General features: G+C 49.3%; 9 protein-coding genes across 9 annotated transcripts; 5 read left to right on the forward strand and 4 right to left on the reverse strand.

Moving 5' to 3' along the window:
• Positions 1-71: 71 nt before the first annotated feature.
• BGW36DRAFT_378323 (phospholipase/carboxylesterase family protein) lies at positions 72-1,080 on the forward strand. The gene has a single exon (XM_046216093.1). The coding sequence runs from the start codon at positions 192-194 to the stop codon at positions 963-965; it is 774 nt and encodes a 257-aa protein (XP_046071956.1). The 5' UTR covers positions 72-191; the 3' UTR covers positions 966-1,080.
• A 1,744-nt stretch (positions 1,081-2,824) lies between these two features.
• On the forward strand, positions 2,825-3,304 carry BGW36DRAFT_427222 (uncharacterized protein; the record flags this gene model as incomplete). Its single annotated transcript, XM_046220380.1, has 2 exons — positions 2,825-3,052; positions 3,122-3,304. The coding sequence occupies 2 exons, from the start codon at positions 2,825-2,827 to the stop codon at positions 3,302-3,304; spliced, it is 411 nt and encodes a 136-aa protein (XP_046071957.1).
• Positions 3,305-3,514: 210 nt separating this feature from the next.
• Positions 3,515-4,669, reverse strand: BGW36DRAFT_296088 (uncharacterized protein; the record flags this gene model as incomplete). Its single annotated transcript, XM_046211234.1, has 1 exon — positions 3,515-4,669. The coding sequence occupies one exon, from the start codon at positions 4,667-4,669 to the stop codon at positions 3,515-3,517; it is 1,155 nt and encodes a 384-aa protein (XP_046071958.1).
• Positions 4,670-5,008: 339 nt separating this feature from the next.
• On the forward strand, positions 5,009-5,735 carry BGW36DRAFT_427224 (protein get1; the record flags this gene model as incomplete). Its single annotated transcript, XM_046220381.1, has 3 exons — positions 5,009-5,095; positions 5,153-5,339; positions 5,401-5,735. 3 exons carry the CDS (start codon positions 5,009-5,011, stop codon positions 5,733-5,735), a joined length of 609 nt encoding a protein of 202 aa, XP_046071959.1.
• Positions 5,736-6,932: 1,197 nt separating this feature from the next.
• Positions 6,933-7,340, reverse strand: BGW36DRAFT_261942 (uncharacterized protein; the record flags this gene model as incomplete). Its single annotated transcript, XM_046210083.1, has 1 exon — positions 6,933-7,340. A coding segment is annotated over one exon (408 nt), but the record flags the coding sequence as incomplete, so codon positions are not given.
• A 1,300-nt stretch (positions 7,341-8,640) lies between these two features.
• BGW36DRAFT_427226 (uncharacterized protein) lies at positions 8,641-9,581 on the forward strand (the record flags this gene model as incomplete). The annotated part of the gene is made up of 2 exons (XM_046220382.1): positions 8,641-8,811; positions 8,895-9,581. The coding sequence occupies 2 exons, from the start codon at positions 8,641-8,643 to the stop codon at positions 9,579-9,581; spliced, it is 858 nt and encodes a 285-aa protein (XP_046071961.1).
• A 386-nt stretch (positions 9,582-9,967) lies between these two features.
• Positions 9,968-18,138, reverse strand: BGW36DRAFT_296668 (uncharacterized protein; the record flags this gene model as incomplete). Its single annotated transcript, XM_046211292.1, has 4 exons — positions 9,968-10,408; positions 10,458-10,540; positions 10,613-10,981; positions 11,061-18,138. The coding sequence occupies 4 exons, from the start codon at positions 18,136-18,138 to the stop codon at positions 9,968-9,970; spliced, it is 7,971 nt and encodes a 2,656-aa protein (XP_046071962.1).
• Positions 18,139-19,175: 1,037 nt separating this feature from the next.
• BGW36DRAFT_164633 (cytochrome P450) lies at positions 19,176-21,209 on the forward strand. The gene is made up of 4 exons (XM_046209600.1): positions 19,176-19,368; positions 19,439-20,575; positions 20,636-20,820; positions 20,876-21,209. The coding sequence occupies exons 1-4, from the start codon at positions 19,297-19,299 to the stop codon at positions 21,033-21,035; spliced, it is 1,554 nt and encodes a 517-aa protein (XP_046071963.1). The 5' UTR covers positions 19,176-19,296; the 3' UTR covers positions 21,036-21,209.
• BGW36DRAFT_427229 (uncharacterized protein) lies at positions 21,189-22,843 on the reverse strand (the record flags this gene model as incomplete). Its single annotated transcript, XM_046220383.1, has 4 exons — positions 21,189-21,429; positions 21,491-22,262; positions 22,322-22,538; positions 22,592-22,843. 4 exons carry the CDS (start codon positions 22,841-22,843, stop codon positions 21,189-21,191), a joined length of 1,482 nt encoding a protein of 493 aa, XP_046071964.1.
• Between the last annotated feature and the right edge of the window lie 107 nt (positions 22,844-22,950).

The raw sequence follows: 22,950 nt of genomic DNA on the forward strand, positions 1-22,950 counted from the left end.
AATGTCGGCGGCAAGCTGGATTAGGGCTGTTAGTCGCCAATCATCCCACTAAGAGGGCATGCAACTGATGCTTCAAACCGCCGAGATAAAAATAGCATTATATAACTATAATCGCTATTAAATATACAATACGTCTTCCCTTTAATAAACATAGAAGTAATTATTTTCTAGCAAAGCCATCCAGTTTTAACATGGCCGTCGCCGACATTCAGTCTATTACCATTCCCCCCTCAGCGCCACACACGCATACCGTCGTCTTTCTACACGGCCGCGGCGACAATGCACGCAACTTCGTCGCCTCGCTGAGTCGCTCACGCACCTCCCAGGGCCAAACCCTGGCCGATGCCCTCCCCTCTTTCCGCTGGGTATTTCCACAGGCCCCGATGCGTCGATGCGCCAGTTCTCCCGACACCTGGCCGCAGTGGTTCGACGTCTGGAATGTGCGAGACTTTGCCGAGCGCGAGGAGCTGCAGGCTGAGGGGCTCAAAGAGGTCGTACCAGCTATCGAAGGCATCCTGGCCAGTGAGGCAGGACAGCTTGGAGGACGGTGGGACCGAGTCGTCCTCGCGGGGATCAGTATGGGCGCCGCCACTAGCGTGCATACACTGTTCAACCTAGACGCGCCTTCGCACGGCGGCGGCAGGCTTGCTGCGTTCCTGGGCTTTTCAGCCCGCTGTCCGTTTGTCGGCAGGACGCTCTTCGAGATGCGGCGTGTGCTCAGCCTGGCTGATGTCCCGGATCATGATAATGTCCTTCGAAACACCCCCATGCTGCTCGAGCACTGCGTCGATGATCCGCTGGTTCTGGTTCAGAATGGTCGGCTACTGAGAGATGCGTTGCAAGAATACGGTGCGCAGGTGGAGTGGAAGGAGTATCCAGCTGGAGGACACTGGTTCAACTCGCCAGCTGGCATGGACGATGTCGTTGACTTCATCAAGCTGCACGTCGTGGGAGTTGCTGCATAACGATTACAGATACATGCATGATATACGATGGTGTCACATGGTTGGATGTTCCTGTGACATTGCTATTAATCAAAAAATCATTCAATTGTTGCATTCACCTAACTTATAGAATTAGTTATGATTATTTATATTATTTTCTGGTTTCTTGATGCTGGCCTGTAATTGGCTGCTCTATCGTCTCCACCCATATAATCTTCGCGCTCCCGTCCGATTTTTCTCTTCCTCTCCTCCTCATACATAAAACTCCAGGTCTTGATACCCTTGTGGACGAGCGAGCTCCGTTTATTCCTTGTTAATAACTGCTCGAAGATCTTGTCTGCAAATTTAGACAATTAGACCGAGATTGATGAACAATGCTTGTTACTAATCCCGACAATCTCTCGCCTTTTCTTCTGTGCGCTGGCCGGGTTCGCTTATAGCATACATTACAATCTTCTTTATCTCATCTTTCTCGCATATATGGATGATCGCGAGGCATTACTCTAGTGATAGGCATACCTAGAGCCGATCAATATTAGCTCGAAAATAGGAAGCGAAATTGAATCTTCTGATATTGCCACAGACACGCGATCGATCGATTCTGCTGAAACGACGAGCATGCCATTCTCTCCACCCCGCTCTCACGCGCGCGATCTCCCACACAAGGAATCAATGATATCGTAATGCGTGGTATCGATTACCGTGACTACAGCCGCAACGGAGCGGACCGAAATAATTTCTACATTGGCTATCGATGCCCATTGCGCGTCGCGTTACCCGTACCAACTAACCATTTAGCACAACAAAACAACACAAAAAAGCAAGGGAAATGAAAAAGAAACGGCACATTCGAAGTCTTGTCTGTCCTTTCAATGACGGTTGAGGTCAAAATCGTGCCGAAATTGAGATTGTTTAGGAGATTATTATTATTTCTCTGATACATATCTCACTCGTGTTACGTAGCCTTTGGATATAGAATTCCCAGATTGGGCTTTACGTGTCAAAAGAGAGAGAGAGACATAAACATAGTATTATTTTGATTACACATAAGTCACATGTTAGGGTGTTTTACGTGTTTGGAGCTGTAGTTCCTGGGTGGGTTGTGTACCACCGACATGTGGCAAGACTTGGTAATAGTATAAACTACATACACATACGTCAGTGAAGATCAATCAATCAACATCCCTCGAAGACTGGATTATACGTAGTCTGTAGTTGACCATTGTTGAATGTTTTAGCATCGTGGAAGAATGCTTAAGCAAGGGACAGCACAAAACTCGTCTCTCCTAGTCTGATCGATCATCCCTTCTTCCTCAAGAATGCGCTATGGTTTGGATATTTCTAAGGCCATTATCACTCATCACTTGATCTGCTCGTTTAGGGTTCCTCGTCTATATGTAAAGGAAAACGGAAATAGTGGAATTCGCTGAAATAATCGTGATTGATTAAGCGTAATACGCCATAACATTGTGGTAAACATTATACTTCACTGATATCAAATATACATTAAAAAAGCAATAAAAATGTCCATAGAAGGGTGGCAGGCCATCGGGAAGAATTGACGATCAATAACAAAGAATATCTAATCGCGTGTATTGTCTTCCATACTGCCTAGATTGATACCCAGGGATGTGAAGTTGCGCGAAAATTGCCTCCATTCCAGACAGATCAACATCCCGTGTGAAAATTCCAGCAGTCTAGCCTGTTATTTAAGGGGCACATTTCTCAAGCTCTACGGATACATGTAGCAGGAGCTATATAAAGCCGTCTAATTCCAGTCCGGTCTTTCGTAGGGGTTTGGTTCTTGTCATCATCGTTCTCCATTATCTTCCTACTCTTCTCCTGCAATCGGGTAGTGTACTCAGCAACAACGCTCCAAAATGGCTCACTTCACTCTCTTCCACTACCTCTTCGCCATCTTCGTTGTGCTGGCCATGGTCGCCAACGCACGGCCAACAACCTCTGAACCCGATACTGCTGACCTTGCTGGGATGCTGGAAATGCTTACCGGGTCTAAATCCAACAGCAAACAGAGGGCGGAGTCAGCTGATGACGAACAGTCCGAATATATGCAGGCCATAAAGGACGCCATGGATGTTGCTTCCCAGGTATGACCCAACCAATCTTATTCTGTACTCATGAAAAAAGAATGGACAGGCTAATAGGCTGCTTCCAAGGCCACTCCTACCACTGCCGGCCCTCGAGCAACTCCTAGCGTGGCTGCCACTGCGCCTACCCAGCCATCAGGCAGTACCCGCCCAGCGGCTGAGGCTAGCCCAGCTGCAACTACACCGGCTACAAAGCCAAATGTGTTGTCGAACATTCCTCTCCTCGGACCAATGTTGGGCGATCTGGCATAAGCAAGATGTCTTGTTTTTCGATCCAATTCCTTGTCATCATTTCTTGTCATGGCAAAATCTCCTTGGTCTTTTTGTTTCGAATGTCGATCGGTTGGGTTCTCACAGAATATATTAGGGACTGGTGTTGGAAGGCTGGGTTTGACGCGGGTGTTGCTAGATAGTTGATATTTGAAAAAATAAAATAGCGTCCGTAAATCATTCTCATGTGTTTTAGGCTTCATCATTGTGGGACTTGATTATGAGATGCATAGTTGTTCTCCATCGCGCAGTTGCAGCCCAGACCTTGCTTTCACTCTTTAATTTCGTGCGGGTAGTGTCAATATTTACTGGCAAATCTTCGACTTGATATAGCCTCATTTGATCCGAGTCCAGTTTGATTGTTGCTGGCAAGACAGTCGGGCCAAATTTAGTCATCATCAGATCAACAAATGTCCATAAACTTTCGCCTTTCCATGCAGTGACTTTTATCGCAAAATGCATAGCCCGTTCCATCGTCATCTTTCTCAGTTGAATCATATTCTGTTCCTCGTTATCAGATGTCGCCTCATGACTCAACAAATATAAGAGGAACATCCAACCGGAAATATCCTTTGGATTCGATAAACACCATTTCAATGCCGGCTCAACCAACGTGATCGCGAGATCACATAGCAAAGGAGAAACATCGGTGACATCTTCGGCAGCCATCCTCGTCGACAAATTAGACACAGTAGAATGAAGCTGTCGGATGTAACTAAATGCGTAGTAATTCTTCGGATGCAATTCTGCCGCTTTACAGACTATAGCAAATTCTGCAAGAATAAAATTGCGTATAGCTTCTAATGAAAGAAATATAGCTTCATGCAAAGCTGAACCTTGAAGTTTCAATCGCTCAGTCATGACCCATAAACGATGCTGCCACAGAGTAGGTGATTTTGTGTGTCTATGCAGAGGCGAGCAGACAAACGTCGTTATCAGGTTGAGTTCTCTTTCGAGAATGTCCAGAAGGCCATCCCGGTCAATGTCGCCTTCAGCGATATATTTATCAATAGACGCTTTCACTAGCCGCTTCCTCCAGTTGCATGCAGTTGTATGCTCGCAATCGAATAGCAGAATGACAGCGGGGATAGCAGCAAATTCTCCTTCAGCCTCCAGCGACAAGGAGCTGCTCCCATTTAATCGAGTGACATGGTGCAAGAAGTTTTTTCTCGCAACAATGAATGCCTTGACGAGGGCCGACTTGGTGATGCCGATGAAGCAGCCATCCCTCAACAGCGGTCCTTGTCCTGGCAATAGAATCTCGATCTCCAGGACATCATTGGACTTTCTGGTATAGAATATTTCATGCAAGGATTTGAAGATATTTTCTGGGGATGGCGAGGACATTTGTGCTCTTTTGGAGTATTTATGGTGTCGTGCGGAAAGAGCAGCGGCGCGCTCGGCATGACTTTGCTCTCGCAGTTGGCCAGACGTCATTCTTTCCTTCCACCGATCCAGTCGCCTCCAGCTCTTGTCGTTTACCACGCCTCGCCATGATCTAGCTTGGCAGATAATAAGCCCAAGGAATCAGAACCTCGATCGGATGTCAGTCTAAAAGCCGCGATCCAGCCTTTACACCGCTCCCTCCCACGGCGACCGATACTCAACCTGGTTGTGCGGTTCTCTCTTTACCAATCCTGAAACAACATCACATCGCACACCGCAAACTCGCAGACTGGCCTCGAAATGATTTCCCTTCTGTTGCTCGTATTCCTGGTACATTTGGCCATCTACATTATCAACACGATTGGCGCAAGCACGGTCGATAATCTTGTACGTGACATCTAGAACTTGACAGATGCTCGAAGCTAATCCGATGACACTTTATAGTTATGGCTACTGTACCTTCGGCTCCCTACCACTTTACTTCAAGATTCGCGAAAACACCAGGAACTCAAGCGAGATGTCGTGCAGTTTAAACGAGAGATGAACGCTACAAGCTCACAAGACGAATTCGCCAAATGGGCCAAACTGAGAAGACGACATGACAAGGCTCTTGACGAATACGAAGCAATGAGTCAGTGTATTCCACAGGACCTGGAAACTAGAATTCAAACTAATAAAATATTATTGTATAGATCGCTCCATCGGCGCGCAGAAGACTTCGTTTGAGTGGAAGGTCAAAACAGCTCGATGGATAAGCACAAACGGATTCAAGATTTTTCTGCAGTTCTACTACTCCAAGACTCCGATATTTGATCTTCCTCCAGGATGGTTTCCTTACCCGGTGGAATGGATTCTTTCCTTCCCGCGCGCGCCGCTTGGAACTGTGAGTATTCAAGTTTGGGGCAGCGTGTGTGCGACGGTCATCCCTCTCTCCGGCGACATTGTGACATCGGTGGTGCAAAAGATCGTACCACCACAGGCCATCCCAGCTGGAGGCAAGTCAGAGGCGCCCAAAAAAGAGTTGTAAATTATTAAAGCTCAAAATGTGATATGGAATTGTAATGAAAAACGGCTGTGATGGAGTAATATTTTATTTTCCTACGAAGAAAAGAAGTCTATGTAAATTTTGAGTTCATCAGATATTGTTGATAATCAGGTCTTCAACGGTCCTTGCACGATGGCCGGATCCTCTGTGCTTGACTCTATGATTGTTATATCATCACGCGAACGAGGAATAATTGGACGACATTCATCTAAAGACAAGTCCGGCCCCTTCGACAGAGCATCTGCGCGGAAGGATCTGAAAGAATTTTCAGTCCATCCAACCACCGCTTTCCATAAGCTACAGACTCGGGAAAAAAAGATGAAGCATGGACTCCTCGCCTCAAGAATGAGCCCCATTGAGTTACCAGTTCGAAAGAAAATTCTTACGAACAAGCAATCGCATAACTATCGAACCTCGACGAATAGCAACCCCCTTTTGAATATCCTTCTCTCCCACCCCAACCAAATGCCATTGTATCCACAGTAAAGTGTCGCAGTAGTTGAGGAAGAAGGAAGGAAATAGAGGCGTCAGCCGCTATCGAATTGCTTCTATGGCGGCGCGTTTCCGCATTGCCTGACGAGAACCAGTGACTCCGAGGAGACATGGGCAGGGTGTCCGGGGACTTTCTCCCAAAGCTAGATTAAATAAAAAGAGGTATGGAGATACACTCTTGTATGTGAGCTTTGAATGCGATCCTTTGAGCGAGGAGTTGCTTGGAGAAAAATTGCAAAGATGGGCGAAGAAGAAAGCATTTTGAAATTTCAGCCGAGAGTGCGCTAGGCCTATTGCGGATAGATGCAAATGGTGCAAACAATAGCATTCATCAGGACATGGATGACCATTTATTTGCATCCTCAGGCATGTAAACAATGAAATTTATTACTTACAACGGCTCTTCCAGTAACTGTCGGGCGGCCTCCATCCAAATGCAGCCAGCTTATTCCGCGTATCTGCGATACTGGCCAGTTTGGTCAATTCAACAAGTTGCAGGACAATATCAAGAGGAATTTGAGAGGCAACTGATGACAGTGTCCGTTGTGAACGGCAGTCCGCGTGGGGGTTACGAGTAGCCTGTTCAATGATTTCTTGAATTCTAGGTACAATTGTTGGGTTTTCCCACACTGGAATGGTGTATCGATCGCCATCTCCACTTAGCGCTTCACTTTCTGTTTCACTTGTCCAATCATCTGGATCTGGATCTGGATCTGAATCTGTTTCATACCCAACTTCTTTCAAAGGTGACCTGCACCAAAGCTTAGCATTTTCAGCCCAAAATTGTTCGACTGCGACCAAAAATATCTTTAGATTGGCTTCAACCAATCCAAATCCAATAACACGATCCACTAGTACCCAGCAGTGGGCGTGGATAGGATAGGCTATCTGTTCAACCGGGGCTGTCTTATTATTGTCGGGGTTCAATATATCAGCTGTCCAGTAAGAAGTACAGGACGAAGCCTCGGGATTTACCCTGCGCCAGCCGGTGCGAGCTTTATGATGATCACGGCGAAGATGAGGGACATCATTTAGAAAATCGAATAGAATCGTCTGAGTAATCCCTGATATACCGATATAATCGATATGTGGTCTATGAACGACTGTTGTCTAGGGGTCAGCATGTGTCACTTTCCTCACCACGTTCTAAACAAACAATTTGCTTACTTTCTCGATAGAAACATGTCCATATCCAAGGCCTCTTATAAAAATACATGCTCTCAATATCCTCTGCCTTGACCATATACGAACGGTCACCTCGGCGGCCCTTCTGGAGATTCTTCCACTCCTCGCGCTCGTCCAATGCCTTACTTGGAGTATGTAGAAGCATTAAAGTTCATCCACATGCTATACAACAAAGATGTGGCTGACCTAGTTTCATCATTTTTAAAACGAATTTCACGGCCAGCCAACTGGGGGTTATTAGATATATTAGAAATGAAGGATAAAAGTTCTTGCACTGTCCGAGGTCGTCTTTGGCGGCGAGAAGCACGTTACTTATATGTTGGAAAAAACGGTATGTCATGTAGAGCTGCTCATTTCTAACTTTCTCCGCAAAAACAACCTGATGGCCGATTTAACTGCAAGGAAATTGTCGGCTGGTTAGTGCAATCTGACGCGCCATAGAACAGCATTTCAGAACCGTGGTCTATATGCGTTATTCCACCACATTTCTAATAATTTACACTTATTTAGGTAGTTATAAATAATCAGTTCTCCTAATAAATCAGATCTAAATTAGATATAGTTATTAGTTATTTAAATTTTAGATTTCTTCTCTATTATAGTCGAAAATTACATTAAGAATGCAACGAGTAGAGACTACTGGCGAATGTTGGTGGGATCTCCAAGCAAGCCTGTCAATTAAATTAACGTATTACCATTCTCCTAAGGACTTACATTCACCTATCATATTCTATTCCAAAGTAAAAGCACCTAGCAAATGGTAACAATAATTATACAAATGTAACCACCATGTGATCACTCTTTAGGGGGCTAGAATTAGGGTTAGGACTCTTGTATGTTATAACATGGTATATGTATTTGATACATACGTAATTTTATACCACGCTAGTTGAATTTGGGGGCTAAATCTGAGTACAAATCGCCGTTTTATTGAATTGATAGGATCTTTTAGGCCTTGGCTAATGCTGGCTACCGAGCTGATCACTTCGTAATACTAGGAGTAGTGAGTGGTCTAAGCCCACGGAGGTAAACCACGCTTAGATAGCACGTTGACGTGTAACTTATATATACACCTGCCCCGCTACTGACTACTATATTTGTTTACAAGAATTGAAGATCGCTTGACAAGAAGAAAAAAACCACTCCCTTTTCATCTCTCATCTCTTACCCCTCCTAACTTCTATCCTGCAATTACTTATTCACTATCACAATGGCCTCCACAGAGCCAAGCACAATAGAGAAGCCGAAGATAGGCAGTCGAGACAAGAGCGTCGGCTGGTACATTCCTACACTAGACAACTTATCGCCGACTCAATGGGATCTATTAGAGAACTACGGCAAGATACCGCACGACCGTGTGATACCGTCGATTCTAGAACTGGTTTGTTTCACCTTCCGTCTATACATTGTACCAACAACAATAAGATAACGTAACCATCCAAACTGACCCTGGTTCTACAATAGCGCGACCGAGCGTGGGAGGTATATCCCTTCCCATGTGTCGGCCAATTCCGATTCATCGAGCTCAGTCTCTGCGACATGCCATTGTACCCCACGATCCTGCAGCGGATTCAGAACGGGGGCGTGTTTGTGGACGTCGGATGCTGCTTTGGGCAAGACATCCGCAAGCTAGTACACGACGGCGCACCCGCGAAAAACACCTGGGGAGTTGAGCTGGTAGGGGATTTCGTTGATCTCGGATACGAACTCTTTAATGACGCAGCCACATTGGAGTCGCATATGCTGAAAATAGGAATATTTGATGCCGAGGGAACATTAGACCAATTGACGGATAAAGTTGATGTTGCGTATCTGGGGCTCTTCTTGCATCTTTTCGACTGGGATGAACAGAAAAGGGCGTGCCAGAATATCGTTCGGCTTATGAAGAATGAGCCCGGTGTTGTGATTCTGGGCCAACAGATTGGGAGTGTGACGGGACACCAGCTGCCCAAGGCAATTGGGACTTCTCCAATTTACAAGCATGATCCTCCATCGTTTGAGAAGTTGTGGAAGGAGGTGGGAGAGGCTACAGGCACGGAATGGAAGGTTACTGCAGACCTGGATTTTGGGTTAGGAGCTGCTAATTTCAAGGATAAGTGGGGTGATTCAACGACTCGTCGGCTGGTTTTTGAGGTTGAAAGGGTTCGTTGAGAAGTGAGCTGTTAAAGGACTGCACCTATGCTACACTGTAGATCAAGCTTCAGATCAAATATAACCAATTCGTCTTGATTCTTTAGACTAAATATAGGTAAATTGCTGATACCTTGCATTATCTTCTACATATCAGCGTTTCAGGAGCGATGAATTTTAGACCCTACAGAAATTTCAACTGGAAGACCCGTCACGGTGTTTGAGGTTAATCTGTTGGGAAATCTAGCATTTCACATGAATAATATAATAGCATGAGTAGGTATGAATCGCTAATATTCAAATATAAATGCTGAAAAAGACAAACATTCCAACGTGAGTAATAACAACAAGACGACTATACAGCACATGCCGATGCCCTAGCCAGCTAGAACCCGTCGGATACCACCTTAATTACTGACACAGTTGAGTAAAAACCGATAACCAGGAGCTACCATATCCTCCCACTTCTGCGTGCCCTCCTGGAGATCTAAATCAAAGAGATGCCGGCGACCCTGCAGAGACAAAAACTCACAGCTCACACCGCGTGTATGCATCTCAGCTACAAATCGCTCGGCAGCGGGAAATGGGGCCACCTCGTCTTGGGAACCGTGGATGATGAATGTCGGCACCGTGTACTGTCCGGCACGAAGCCGTGCAAGCGGACTGACAGACGCTATATGAGCAGGCGACGGTGGTGTCAGATCTAGGCCGCGAGAGGGGCCAAGCCCGTTGAGTAAGACGGGGAGGGCGATGCCTTGTTGCGAGAGCGTGAGAAGAAGCTCGGAGCGCGGCTCGCCTTGGACCCAGCCCAGTTCAGAACTATCGCTGCTGGAGGCAGTGTTTGTAATCTAGATGAAGTTAGATCCTCCTAGGCGTGGAGGAAGGAGGAGGACTCACGGGTTTAGCGGGCAGAGATGACAGAATTTGCTCGAGACTCATCTGCGGCTTGGGCATGAACATGAAGCGTGCGGAATCGAGCTCTGTATATATATGATTCAAAAATTAGCACAGTTCTTGCATGCATCAGAGTTGGCTGTGAGAGGGATGCTTACCTCCAGACTCAAAGTCGACAGGGGCATAAAAGCTTAGCACTGCCTTTGGTGGCGGTATGCCCGCAGCTTCGGCCATCCATCCCAACGACATAGCCAGATGGCCACCAGTCGACCATCCTACCACTACCACCTGGCTCGGATTGAGTTGTATACCAACCTCTGCAAGGGCTATTTTCGGTAGCACGGTCCGGATCCATTGGTATGCATCACAGACATCGGTGATTGGTCCATCAACGAGGTTGATCTCAGGGCAGAGTCTGTAGTCAATACTGACTGGAAGGAAGCCTTGTCGCAGGAGATGGCGTGTCTGCGCCGCACGAATCGCCCTGCGCGATAGTAGCATATGACCACCGCCATGGATCATTAGGGCTAATTAATCGCGATGTCAGTAAAGTGATACAGCGCCGTACGTGAGATAAGAAAATGGGATGCGAAATCTATCACATACCGATTGGCAGAGACGACGAGGGGGTCTGTTTGGGAAAATAAACATCGGCGTGGATCCGAACTCCGTCAATTTCCTTATAGACCATTGTCTGTAGGCGATAGCCGCTGTCTTTCTCTGGGACAGGGGTAGGGATTGTTCGCATTTCCCATGACATATTACTTGCCACCAGTAGCTGCGCCGTCTGAGCCTCAGGACAGTCACCGGTTGAGTATCCCATGGAGGAAAATCCCGCCTCAGCGAATGTGTCCATCCACTCCGGCGCCGTCTGTAATGGTGCGATGGGACCATCTGCCAACCACCAGCCATCGAGAAGCCCGAAGCAGATATCGCACCAATTGATGTGGCAGGTAAGTTCTGCAAGCACGACAAGACCCCCGGCGGGTGTGAGCGCCTCACACATACGACGAACCGATGCGGTACGGTCTGTAGTGGCATGCACGGTGTTCGTGGCCACCACGATGTCGAATTGGCCACGTAATTCAGGGCGAATATCGTCTTCTAGGTTGAATGTGGTGAACTCCATAAAAGGGTATTTCACCTGGAACCTGCTCTTAGCTTTCTTGACCAGACTGGGCGCGATGTCGGTAAACATGTAGTCTGTTGCGATGCCAGCATCGGCCAACGCCTTAGCTAGCCATCTGGTCGTCCCGCCGGTGCCTCCTCCGGCCTCAAGAATGCGCACAGGTCTTCTGTGGCTGTTTCCACTTCTTACTAGGTTCGTGAGAAACTCGGAGAGTTGGTCTGTCAGTGTAGACGAGATGGGGGAGGAGCCGTAGTAGTCTTCCATGATTTTCAGGGACGCAGGGCTCCCAAACATGACTGAAACCGAGTCAACTTTTCCACTGAGGCATTCAGCAAGTCTCGGACCTGTCAGACCCATCAGTTTGGTTTCGTTGCTGAACACTGGAAATCGGGCGTCGAAGGCTTGAAGTAGTTGCGAGGCTGGCCGGTTGTCGATCTGTTGACTTGTGCGGGTTATAGCCTTTGGCATATCTCTTGCATCCCGAGATGTAATGACTATCAGACCTTGTCTTTCCAAGATCTCCCAAAGCCGGCGCACGAGTTTATCGTATTTTGGTGTGAGGTAGGGTACGAGAGGTACCTGCTCCCCGGGGGCGAACTGCCTGAGGTCGACCCCTACGCCAGCAAAACCTTCGACGATGTAGGCAAGCGTCAGTTCGTCTTGGAATGGCGCAACCTTTGACCAGTAGTCCAAGATTCCGTGCTTGCTTGCAAAAGATTCAAACCGCGCGTCTAATGCTTTCAGTGCCTCGAAGGGGTTGTTTTGAAATATGGTATCGTGTACCGAAGCGGTTGGGTTTGTGATCGATAATAACGTGTCATTATTCTTTACTTGGTGTTTAGTATCACCGTGATCTGTGTTCGCTATGCCCAAAAGTTTCATAATATGCTGAACCGTGCTACCTGGAGCCAATTCAATATTGACGGAGAAATTATCCTCGATCTCCTGTTTCAGGTCAATTGTGGATAAAGAGTCAATACCCAGATCATCCAAAGACGTTTCGGGCTCAACGTCCTCGAGTTGGACACCCAAAATCTCGGCCAATAGACCAAGGAACTTCTCCCGCTTCGGATCATGAGCGACTTGTGTAGTACTTTTAATGGCATGAGACTTTTTACTTCCGAAATCATGTGAACTCGATTGGAATTCAGGTGGAGGTGTAATAGGAGGTGTTAGAGGTCGGTTCGGAGTCAGACTATGGCCCTTATGCTGAATGCCCAGGAGTTGATCAAGCCCGGCCAGCGTGCTATCCATCAGATTCTTGGAGCTGATAGTTAAACCCAGTGTGGAGGATAGCTCCTCAGACAGTTCGGCAGCGCCAAGCGAATCAAGTCCTATGAGTCCCAACGCTGTGGTTTCTGGGATATCAGAGCTGTCAATGCCACTGCATTCGGCGATGAGGTCTCTCAAGGCCAAGCGTGTGTTTTCGGGTAGTCCATCTGAGACCTGCGAGGCCGGCGAGCTCGTGTTTGGTGTGTTGATGAAGTCCCGACTTCCTGGAGTGCTTGTGACGGTGGCCGATGCTGCTGGTGTGATATGTGCAGTTGTTACCGCTTTGTGGGAGGTTTTTGATGTCGAGAATGCCGCGTCGAGCACTCTCTCAAGCCGCGAGACAGGAAGCTTTGTCATACGGCAGCCAGTGAAAAGAGCAACCAGCTCGCCCTCAGGCGAACAGACAAACACATCTCCCACAGACTGCTGCAGTTGGTCGGTGAAGCTGGCATAGACGCGCCAGTGTGCGACGTCTTCGGACATGGCGAAGGCAGGAGACATGACGACACGGTCGAGTCCCACCATGACCGCGACTTCCTCGTTTGGCAGAGTGTCGCTGGTGTTGATCAGCAGTCCGACCACATGCACACATGCGTCCACCGTGACTGCATCGCATATCTGCCATGCACTGCTGTCCCCGCGGTGCGGCTGCTGATCTGGGACCTTGACTGTGGCAAGCGCTTCGTGCTGGTCGAGCTCAATAGTCTCAATACCCTTGAAGCATCTGTCGTATGTTACAACACGGGAAAACAGACCATACGCACGTTTCGACAACAACATTTCTTTCTGTGAGTTGTTCACGAAGCGCCGCATATCCCCGGACACGAGGCGCTGGAAACTGTCTATCATGGGGTCAAGAGAGAGAGAAATCATCCCGTCCGCATGTGCTGTCTCGGTGGGTGCCAGTCTTCCCTTGGCACTGATCGATGTGCTAGAAGACAGGATATTGAATTTCCACGTCTGATTCTCGCCAGGAACTTCCTCGAGGCGTAGGAGTACCACGTCGCCTTGAGGCTCGACACTGAGTGGATGGCTGACACGCAGATTCTTGAAAATGAGACTTCTGCCTTTCATCACCTGATGAGCATTCCCGGCTGTGCCATGTTTGTCTTCTAGCAGTAGGAGTAATCCCATGGTCGTACACTCCATATACAAAGGCGCAGGACAGAGAGGGCGTGAGCACACCACATGCCCACTGACCACGCTGCAGAAACGAGCACTCTCAGTGTTGATCACAAATTCAGTACATCCAGTATCTATGACAGAGGGGTTCGGTCTTCTCGCTACAAGAGGCGGCGGTGGTGGAGGGAGTGCTTCGGTTTCCTTAGAAGTTCGGCCTGATGCTGTCATGTTTTCGAGGCGGGATACCTCCTGCTGCATTTCCACAGCCTGGTCAATATGATCAACCCAGTGCTGCGTCTTCGCAAACTGATAAGGCGGGAGCCATACTGAGCGACATTCCCGAGGATGTTTGAATGAGGAGAGAAAAGCCCAATGGCTTAAGAAAGTTCCTGTACGCCAGAGACCTGCCACTGTTTCGGTTATCACATCAGTCGGGCGAGGGCGACCTTGGGTCTTGATGGTTTGGAAAATGTGCTTGTTGGGCTGTGCGCAAGCTCGTCGAACCATAGCTGCGATAGGCGTGTTGACACCGGCCTCGAGCCAGAGACATGATGATCCCAACGCGGCCTCAACTCTACGGACAGCATTTCCAAAGAATACAGGCTGACGCATATGCCTTGCAACATTCTGATGGTTTGATTCTGGGGTCTCAGTGCAGGTATGTAGGGGAATATTAGGCTCGTTCCATGTGAGGGACTGTGCAACGGTTTCCAGGTCAACCAAGATAGGTTCTGTAAGAGCCGAGTGGAAGCCGTGGCTAGTATGGACGCGCTGGAAGCGGACCCTTTGAAATTGAGGCTGTTTACGTAGAATCCTTTCCGTTGCCTCTATGGCATCCACGGCGCCGGCGATAACGAGTGATGTTGGTCCATTATAACAGGCGATTTCAAGCTGTGAAAGATTAGTATGCTCCTGTCTTACCAGGGCGGATATCTCAGCCCATTCATCCATATTGCACTCCAAAGCAAGCATGGTCCCCTTTTCGGCGCCCCATTTCGTTGCTATCAGATGCCCCCGCGTGGCAATCAGCTTTATACTGTCAGCCAGCGAGAGCACTCCCGACACAGCAAGTGCTGTGAGCTCACCGAGACTATGACCAATGAGGGCTCTTGGCCGTGCTCCCGCATCAATCCAGCATTGGGCACTCGCGTACTGAACAGCGAATATGCCACATTGCAGTGCTGCAATATCGTCGACGGGGTTGTTCTGGAAGATGGCTGGAAGAAGAGAAGAGTTGCCCAGCTTTCGGAACTCAGTATCACATTCTTCGAGATACGACCGGAAAACAGGAAAGCTGCTGGGAAGGCTCTCAGGAAGGGATATTGTACTGCTGATTTGGCCGCTGAATACAAGCACAAGGGGTGTTCCAGTTCCGGGCCCTGATGTCGGAAGCTCAAATATCTCGGATTCACCGAGCGATTTAAGGGCTTGTACAGCTCCCTTGAGGGTATCGGCGGTAACTGACGCCGAGTATTTGTGACGCTGCCTTCGCTGGCTCAGCGTGAAGGCGACGTCGGCTAGGAGTAGTGAGTTAGAACCCGATGCTTTCTGGTCTAAATATTCCCCGAGAGCCTTGGCATTCTCCACGAGGCTTGTCTTGGACGTTGCCGTGACCGGGAGGTGAAATGATATCTGTGAGGTTGATGGTGATGGCTGTTTCGAAGAATACTGAGGCATTTCACAACAGATAAGAGCACCGTTGGATCCAGCAGCGCCGTAACTGTTTACCAACGCTGCGCGGAAAGGGGCATCCCAGGGTTGCAGGTTGCGGGAGATGTTAATCCCATCTGGAAGTGTGATTTTGGGGTTTAGAAGTCGGAAACCGGCTTGTGGTGGGATCTGACCATGCCGCAGCATGGTCAAGACCTTGAGTAAGCCCGCTACACCAGCCGCTGGCTCGCTGTGGCCCACGTTGGCCTTGATAGAGCCTACATGAACGCTCTGCTGCGAGCCAGCATTTCTACTTCCAAAAACAGATCGAATACTCTCCATCTCTAAGGGATCGCCCACTTGAGTACCGGTTCCGTGAGCCTCCACATATGTGATCTGGTCGGCCTGTACACCGGACTGTTTTAATACAGTTCGGTAGAGGGACTGTTGTGCGCCAGGATCAGGGGCAGTGATGGAGCTGGAGAGCCCGGCCTGGTTTGTGCCCACGCCAGCAATAACTCCCAAGACATTGTCACCATCGGCCACCGCTTGCTCCAGCTTCTTCAGAACCACAAGCCCTGCGCCGTCTGCGCGGCAGTATCCATCTGCGGACGCATCAAACGGCTTGCATTGGCCTGTTGGGCTGAGGAAACCAGCCTTGGCCAGATCGAGATAATTATTCACTCCACTGATAACATTCACGCCTCCAGCCAAAGCCATGTGGCATTCTCCCGCCTGAATTGCTTTACAGGCGCGGTTTATGGCTACCATCGAAGATGAGCAGGCCGTGTTGAACATCTCAGATGGTCCTGACCAACCGTAGGTATGACTTATGCGGCCACAGACGAAGGCTGGAACGGTACCAGTGGAGGTGTACGCTGTCGGGGCATGTCCATTAGTATTCTCCATATACTCAGCCAGCACAAGGCCAATGAAGCACCCAACATTGTCGCCAGACGAGCGGTAGTACTCGGCTAGGTAGCCGGCATCCTCGAGTGCCTCGAAAGAGAGCTCTAAGGCGATACGCTGCTGGGGATCCATGTTTGCTGCCTCTCGGCTGCTGATACCAAAAAAAGCGTGGTCGAATCGCTTGACATCTTCGATAAAGTTTCCGTAGAAGGTGCGTCGTTGCGTGAGACTGCCGCTCTGCGATGAGCGAAAGCTTCCGGGTAGGTCAAATCGATCAATGGAGGAAAGCTCTTGGACGCAATTTGTCCCGTTGGCGAGCATATTCCATAATTCCTCCATGTTTCGGGCTCCTGGGAGACGACATGATGCGCCAACTACGGCGATGGCGTTGTCGGGGAAGTTGAAGGTTGGGGATGAGCGAAGGTGTTGTTTTTCTTGTTCGACCTCTGGTTCGACAAGTTCTAGATCCTTTTTATGGTTTTGCGATGAATGTTCCAGCAATATTAAGCCCTTAGCCATTGTCTTGTTGATCTGGAGGCGAAGTTGATGGAAGGGGGTCATGGTTACGCAGTCCGCCCAACCGAACACGACGAATTCGTGTTTCGATCGAGATGACTGCGCCAGGTCTTGAGCAACGCCTTTGAGCAGCTCGTACCACTCACACCGGGCAGCAAGATTGGTGATGATAAGATCATCGGCCAGGGATCCAGAAAAAATCCGCGCACCGTCCTGGTTTGATCGCAGCGGAACTTTTAGCTGCGACGTATCTGGAAGCTGCAAGTAGTTATTAGGCGCCTCTAAACATAACCGACATAGGTCCTTGGCGAGCTGAATGTTCGCTGGGTTGTGTGCGCTCCCCCCGAGATCGATCATCTGCGCGCGGAGGCCCTCATGCTCTGTGATATAGCGGAACAACTCGTTTACTGTGGTCGCCGCACCCCCGATGCTGATAGACCGCGGCCCGGTGACAGCAGAGATGTATGTGTCTGGGAAACGTCGAATTAACTCGTCGCCCTGGCCCTCGTATTTGAGTCGAACAGCTAGTAATGTTTGCGCGGCCCCGTGGTCCTCGTCGCCCGCTTCCGTGTAGGCGCCAATACCTACTGTTATTCTCATCGCCGTCGCTGTGTGTTTGATTAGCTCTGCTTCATCCTCGGCACATGCAATGCTCATTGCGGCGGGCAACCCGCCACAGTACCCATGGATACCCCCAGTGCCTTGCTGGATCTGGGCCACAAACTGCCGATGTGACTGATGGTGCGCCTCGAGATACCGCAGATACTGGCCTAGCTGCATAACCGCTAGGAGAGGAAGAGAAGTAATATTGGAACGGATCGCGGCCAGCGGACCCGAGACGCCTGTCAGCGCCCAATCTCGCAGTACGGCGAGATATACCGGGCCATGGCTCAGGGCACGCACATCAGATCGTGCAGAAGCGAAAATCTCCCAGAGTTCCGGGTCTGCCAGAGCTGCAACTTCTCTAAGGAGGAGCTTTCCATATTGGTGGTTGCTGAGAAAGGTGTGTAGTCCAGCCAGATAAGCCTCGTCAGCGGCAGTTGTCTGCGGGCAGAAAAAGGCCGCGGATACTTTGTTTTCTGCCATTGTGCTTGTGGTGGTCTTCTAGAGACTATTCAGAGGGAGGGCAGAGAAGCATGGCAAGAAGAGTGTTGAACGTAGTGTCTGTTCAAATGGTGTGTTTGTTGGGATATCAATTCGATGTAGAGAGTCGAGCCGAGTCAAGTTAAACAACAGGCAATCTAGGGCCCCCAGGATTGAAAGACGTGATCGACAAAAAGACATCATAGCCGCCCTGCCATGCATTCAAAGTGACAGTACGGAGTAAATAACCGCCCGCCCCTAGCGTGGCACAGCGCTAGCAAGTGCCACGAATATGCTAAGACCTCCGCGCAAAATTACTATCATTGCTATTCGTGAAATTGGCACTTGTCCAGCCGCACAGACCAGCAGAGGTGCAGCAGGTAAACGACAGCAACCCTAGCTCAACACAGGTCCATACCCACTACTTATCAGGACAGCTCCTAAGGTAAGGTCAAATTCGTAAATGCAGCGCTGCTTACCTGCATGGTAAATTCACTGCCCTACAGCGGAACGAGACGTTGAGTGGCCGGATGTAGTTTGTACTCCGTACCCGCTAGTCCTTAGTACTATCCGAGTTTTCTGTCGTGGGCCCACTAAACTAGCACGCCTATGGGGGCCAAAACTAACACGTGGGACTAGATCTTAATCTACTTCAGACGGAGATATTTTTATCAATCATATTCCATATTCATATTCAACATCCAACATTAAAAATATGTTTGTATGTATGCTTATACGTAAATCTGAATGGCAATGGATCATGAATCAAGCTTCATAAATCTTGATTAATTACACAAACTCTAAATAACTCTAATAATAAGGTTGTATCGTTTATCGCACTAGTATAGCTCCACCCAAAAACGACGCTAATAAGGTATGGATGGGGCGATGGCTGTATGGTAACAGTATGTAACACATACTATACTGCACTACTGCACCAGTGTCGCAGCCAAGCTGAAGCTACGATGGTAGTATGATCTGCCCATCGAGAATAGATTAAACTGATTAGTTGACATACCAACTGTCACATTAGCTTCCAGCTATTACTTACTCTGCCCCTCATCTCAGGTTTAACTGACCTTCCTCGGGGAAACTCCATGGCCACACCATACTCTCAATTCTTGAGAACAGACCAGTTGACAGCATAGAGTCGTAGACAAGATGGCCTGGGACAAACTGTCTGATTATCGCATCGTAGACTTCCTCTGGCTCTGCGCAGGAGCTTATACCCTGGTGAGCACAAACCTGACCGCTAGCTCTGTCCCGAGTCTACAAATGTTGAATATTAAATGATGATTACAAGTATTTTGTGGGCTATGCCTTGTACTTCCTCCACCTACACCCTCTCTCCCGCTTCCCAGGGCCCAAATTATGGGCAATCTCTCGCGTACCCTGGGCAGTATCAAATATCAAAGGCGACCTCTACCAAACCCTGGGGAAACTGCACGAGCAGTACGGCCCCATAGTCCGCATTGCTCCTGACGAGCTCACCACCATCTCCCCCAATGCCTGGAAGGACATCTATGTCTCGAAACCCCTGCTCCTCAAGGACCCATACAGCCAAACCCCGCCTCTCAATGGTGCCCACTCCCTCTTCACCGCCGAGGGAGCAACTCACCGCCGCATCCGTGCCGCTCTGGCCAACAGCTTCTCAGACAAAGCGCTACGAGGCCAGGCGAACATCATCGAGAACTACGTCGCTCAGCTCGTCACACGCATTCGCAGGGAAGCCGGCGATACCCAAAACCCCAGGGAAATCGATCTCACCAAGCTATACGGCTACACCGCTTTCGACACCATCACGGACCTCAGTCTGGGCGAGTCGCTCGCGCGGGGCTTAGAGGGCGACAATGAGCATGGCTGGGTCAAGAATTATTTCTTCCACGCGAGTTTCAGCGCCGTACGTATCGCGCTCGCTCGTTTCTCGCCTCTCGATATCTTCCTGGGCTTGTTCCTGCTGAGCATGACGCGCAAGGCACGCCAGCGAAACTGGAAAGTTATTACCGGCGCGCTGAATCGGCGACTGGCCAAGATGGGCTTGGAGAAGTCGGTGGAGGAGAGGGAGAAGCAACGATACGATCTCATCACGCCGCTGGTCGACCGGCTTGATGAGAGCGGGGAGAAGGGTCTGACCAGGGCTGAGCTGCTCACTAACGGGCTGGCCTTTGTCATTGCCGGCTCGCAGTTGAATACGAATATTATGGCGACGGCGACATACCTGCTGCTTCGTCATAGGGAGACCTGGGATTGTCTGGTGCGGGAAGTTCGAGGTCGGTTTGCTGATCCGAGTGAGATCACGGTCCAGGGGACGACAGATATGGTGTATATGGATGCGGTGATCAATGAGACGCTTCGTATCCGACATCCAACTCCTATCAATCTTCCCCGTGTTGTTCCTCCAGAGGGATATGTAGTAGACGGCATTGCGATTCCAGGAAATGTAAGTCCCTCTTTTTGAAGCCCAGAAATAATTGAATAAGCTGATTTATAACCTGTTCAGTCCGTCATCGGCATCAACGTTCAAAATATCCAGAATGACCCTAGTTTATGGGTTGAGCCGCGTGTCTTCCACCCAGAGCGATTCCTACCAGCCAGCGACCCACGGTACGATAGCAAGTTCGACCGAGATGTGAAAGAGGCGTTTGCGCCGTTCTCAATCGGGCCGCGAAATTGTATAGGATACAAGTATGTACAATCCTATTACCTGTACGCCTACATAGGCTCTGCTAACACTAGCAAGACTCTTTTTCGCGCAGGTACGCGTGGCTCTAGCTACGGTTGCCTGGAACTTCGACTTGCAGTGGCAGGAACCAGCGCAAGAAGAAAGCTGGTTGGACCAGAGAGCTTGGTTTGCGTTTGAACCGCGGCCGCTCTGGGTGAAGCCTGTGGAAAGAAGGTAGGAAATGATCTCTACATATGTATCCATGTATATAAGAAATGACAGAGTGGGTCATGTCTTTAATTGTACACCAAATATGTAGTCCAATTAAACTATATACATATAAAAATCAATTGATCATATCGAACAGGGTATTCCATCTATAAGAAAATAATTATATAGGATTATACCACGAGAACAACCTCGCTGGGTCATACTCCCTCTTCAGCGCCCGAAGACCAGGCAGTTTAGCCGCCGAATACAACGCCGCCGGCGACTCGTTACCATTCGCAAAATGCACGTAGGTCTGCAAATCTTTTCGTCCGCTGCCATGGTGCAACCTGTCTCGAATCTTGCGCCCATATTTTCCTACAGCGGGGAGCTGCGATGGGTTTGTGGCCACGCCGTCGATTTGGCTGCAAAAATATTAAATGTTAGCCCTATCTACCTTTCGAATACCGAAATATATCCACTTACACAAAAGACACCACGTCACGGTACGGCCATGCTGATGTTTTGGCGTCCTGCAGCTGAAAGCCGTACTGAGCGTACTGCTGCATGGCAATAGCTACACCCTGCAGTACCTCGTTGGTAGCCAGCGTCTTGTTCATGTAATTAAACACCTCCACCAGATTCGGCACGTCTATCTGGTAGAGATTAAGCGAGTGCGGAACATAATACGCACCAGCAGTACAACCACCCTCTGCGATACCGCCGTAAAATGCTTTAAACGGAATATCGGCCCATGCGACAGTCGAGATGTTCAGGTTGGCTGGTTTCAGGTCGAGGAAAGGCTGAATAACCTTCATGCCGGCAGACTGTGGGCCAATGTAGATGAAATTGGCCATGACGACCATACCCCCCATAGCAGCAACGTAGCGGGCGTCGAGGCCGATGGCGAGTTCCTTTGGCTGGTTGGAGGCTGTGAAGTTGCTGACGATCTGCCATACGGACTGGTTCAGTGCACCAGGGAAGATCATTTGCGCGAGCATGGCGTTGCCACCATTGGTGGCCGGGTAGATTCTGTAGGTGAGAGAGGTGGCGACGCCGAAGTTGAACCCGGCGCCTTTGAGGCCGTAGAATAGGTCTGGGTGTTGCGTGCTGGACACGTTCAGGAGTTGGCCGCGTCCGGTGATTATTTCAGCAGAGAGTAGAGAGTCGGACATGGGCCCGTAGAGGCCAGAGTAGGGACCGATGCCGCCACCGAGAGAGGCACCAGGGTACCCAATGCAGCCACATTGGCCGAGGGCTGGCTGTCAATTAGTATGGGTAGTATAGGGATGTGAATGGGATTGGAAGATCACGTACTGGCCTCCATGCCCGCGGCTTGCAGCGCACTGGCAAGGTCATTCGAGCTCACCGAGCCGCCAATCGTCATCGTTTTGGCCACTGTGTCAATCTCAATTGAGTTGAAAAATCCCAGATCAAGGTCAATTCCAGCTTGCAGCCTATCCAGCGACGTCGAGTAACCATGACCACTACCGGTAGCGAGAAAAGAGGCGTTGTTATGCAGGGCATATTGCACCTGACATTCATCGTCAATTGTCAATCAATAAAGTATGGGAGCGTGAAACATACCACTTTTTGCACGTCAACCGCGAGTGCCGGCTTCACGGCTACGGTATATGTCGGAGGAGTGGCGATGTTGTAGCGAGGAGTGAAGTTTTTGGCAGGATACGCAGAGGTATTCGAGGTCAAGACGACCTCACTTCCAGACGACAGCTCAGCCTGCAGAGCAAAGGCAATCTGCTGGCCGGTCAGCGCGCATACTGGCGTGGGCTGCAAAAGCCCGAGGGCCAGAACGAGAACGAGGGATAGCAGAGTCAGCATGACAAAGCCAAGTGGACCGAATTTGGCACCTAGTGGTCGCGAAGGAAAGATCAATTGATGGGGACGAAGAGTTAAAATAAAAGGAGAAAAGCATAAACTCAAAGAAA

This window comes from Talaromyces proteolyticus (assembly GCF_021365285.1).
Source record: "Talaromyces proteolyticus strain PMI_201 chromosome Unknown BGW36scaffold_6, whole genome shotgun sequence".
NCBI lineage: Eukaryota > Fungi > Ascomycota > Eurotiomycetes > Eurotiales > Trichocomaceae > Talaromyces > Talaromyces proteolyticus.

Bases quoted from the DNA above. Each gene is read 5' to 3' on its own strand.
- BGW36DRAFT_378323 (XM_046216093.1), top strand. From the start codon at position 192: ATGGCCGTCGCCGACATTCAGTCTATTACCATTCCCCCCTCAGCGCCA.
- BGW36DRAFT_164633 (XM_046209600.1), top strand. From the start codon at position 19,297: ATGGCCTGGGACAAACTGTCTGATTATCGCATCGTAGACTTCCTCTGG. The intron at 20,576-20,635 runs GTAAGTCCCTCT...TAACCTGTTCAG, and splicing joins GCATTGCGATTCCAGGAAAT to TCCGTCATCGGCATCAACGT. The intron at 20,821-20,875 runs GTATGTACAATC...AACACTAGCAAG, and splicing joins CGAAATTGTATAGGATACAA to ACTCTTTTTCGCGCAGGTAC.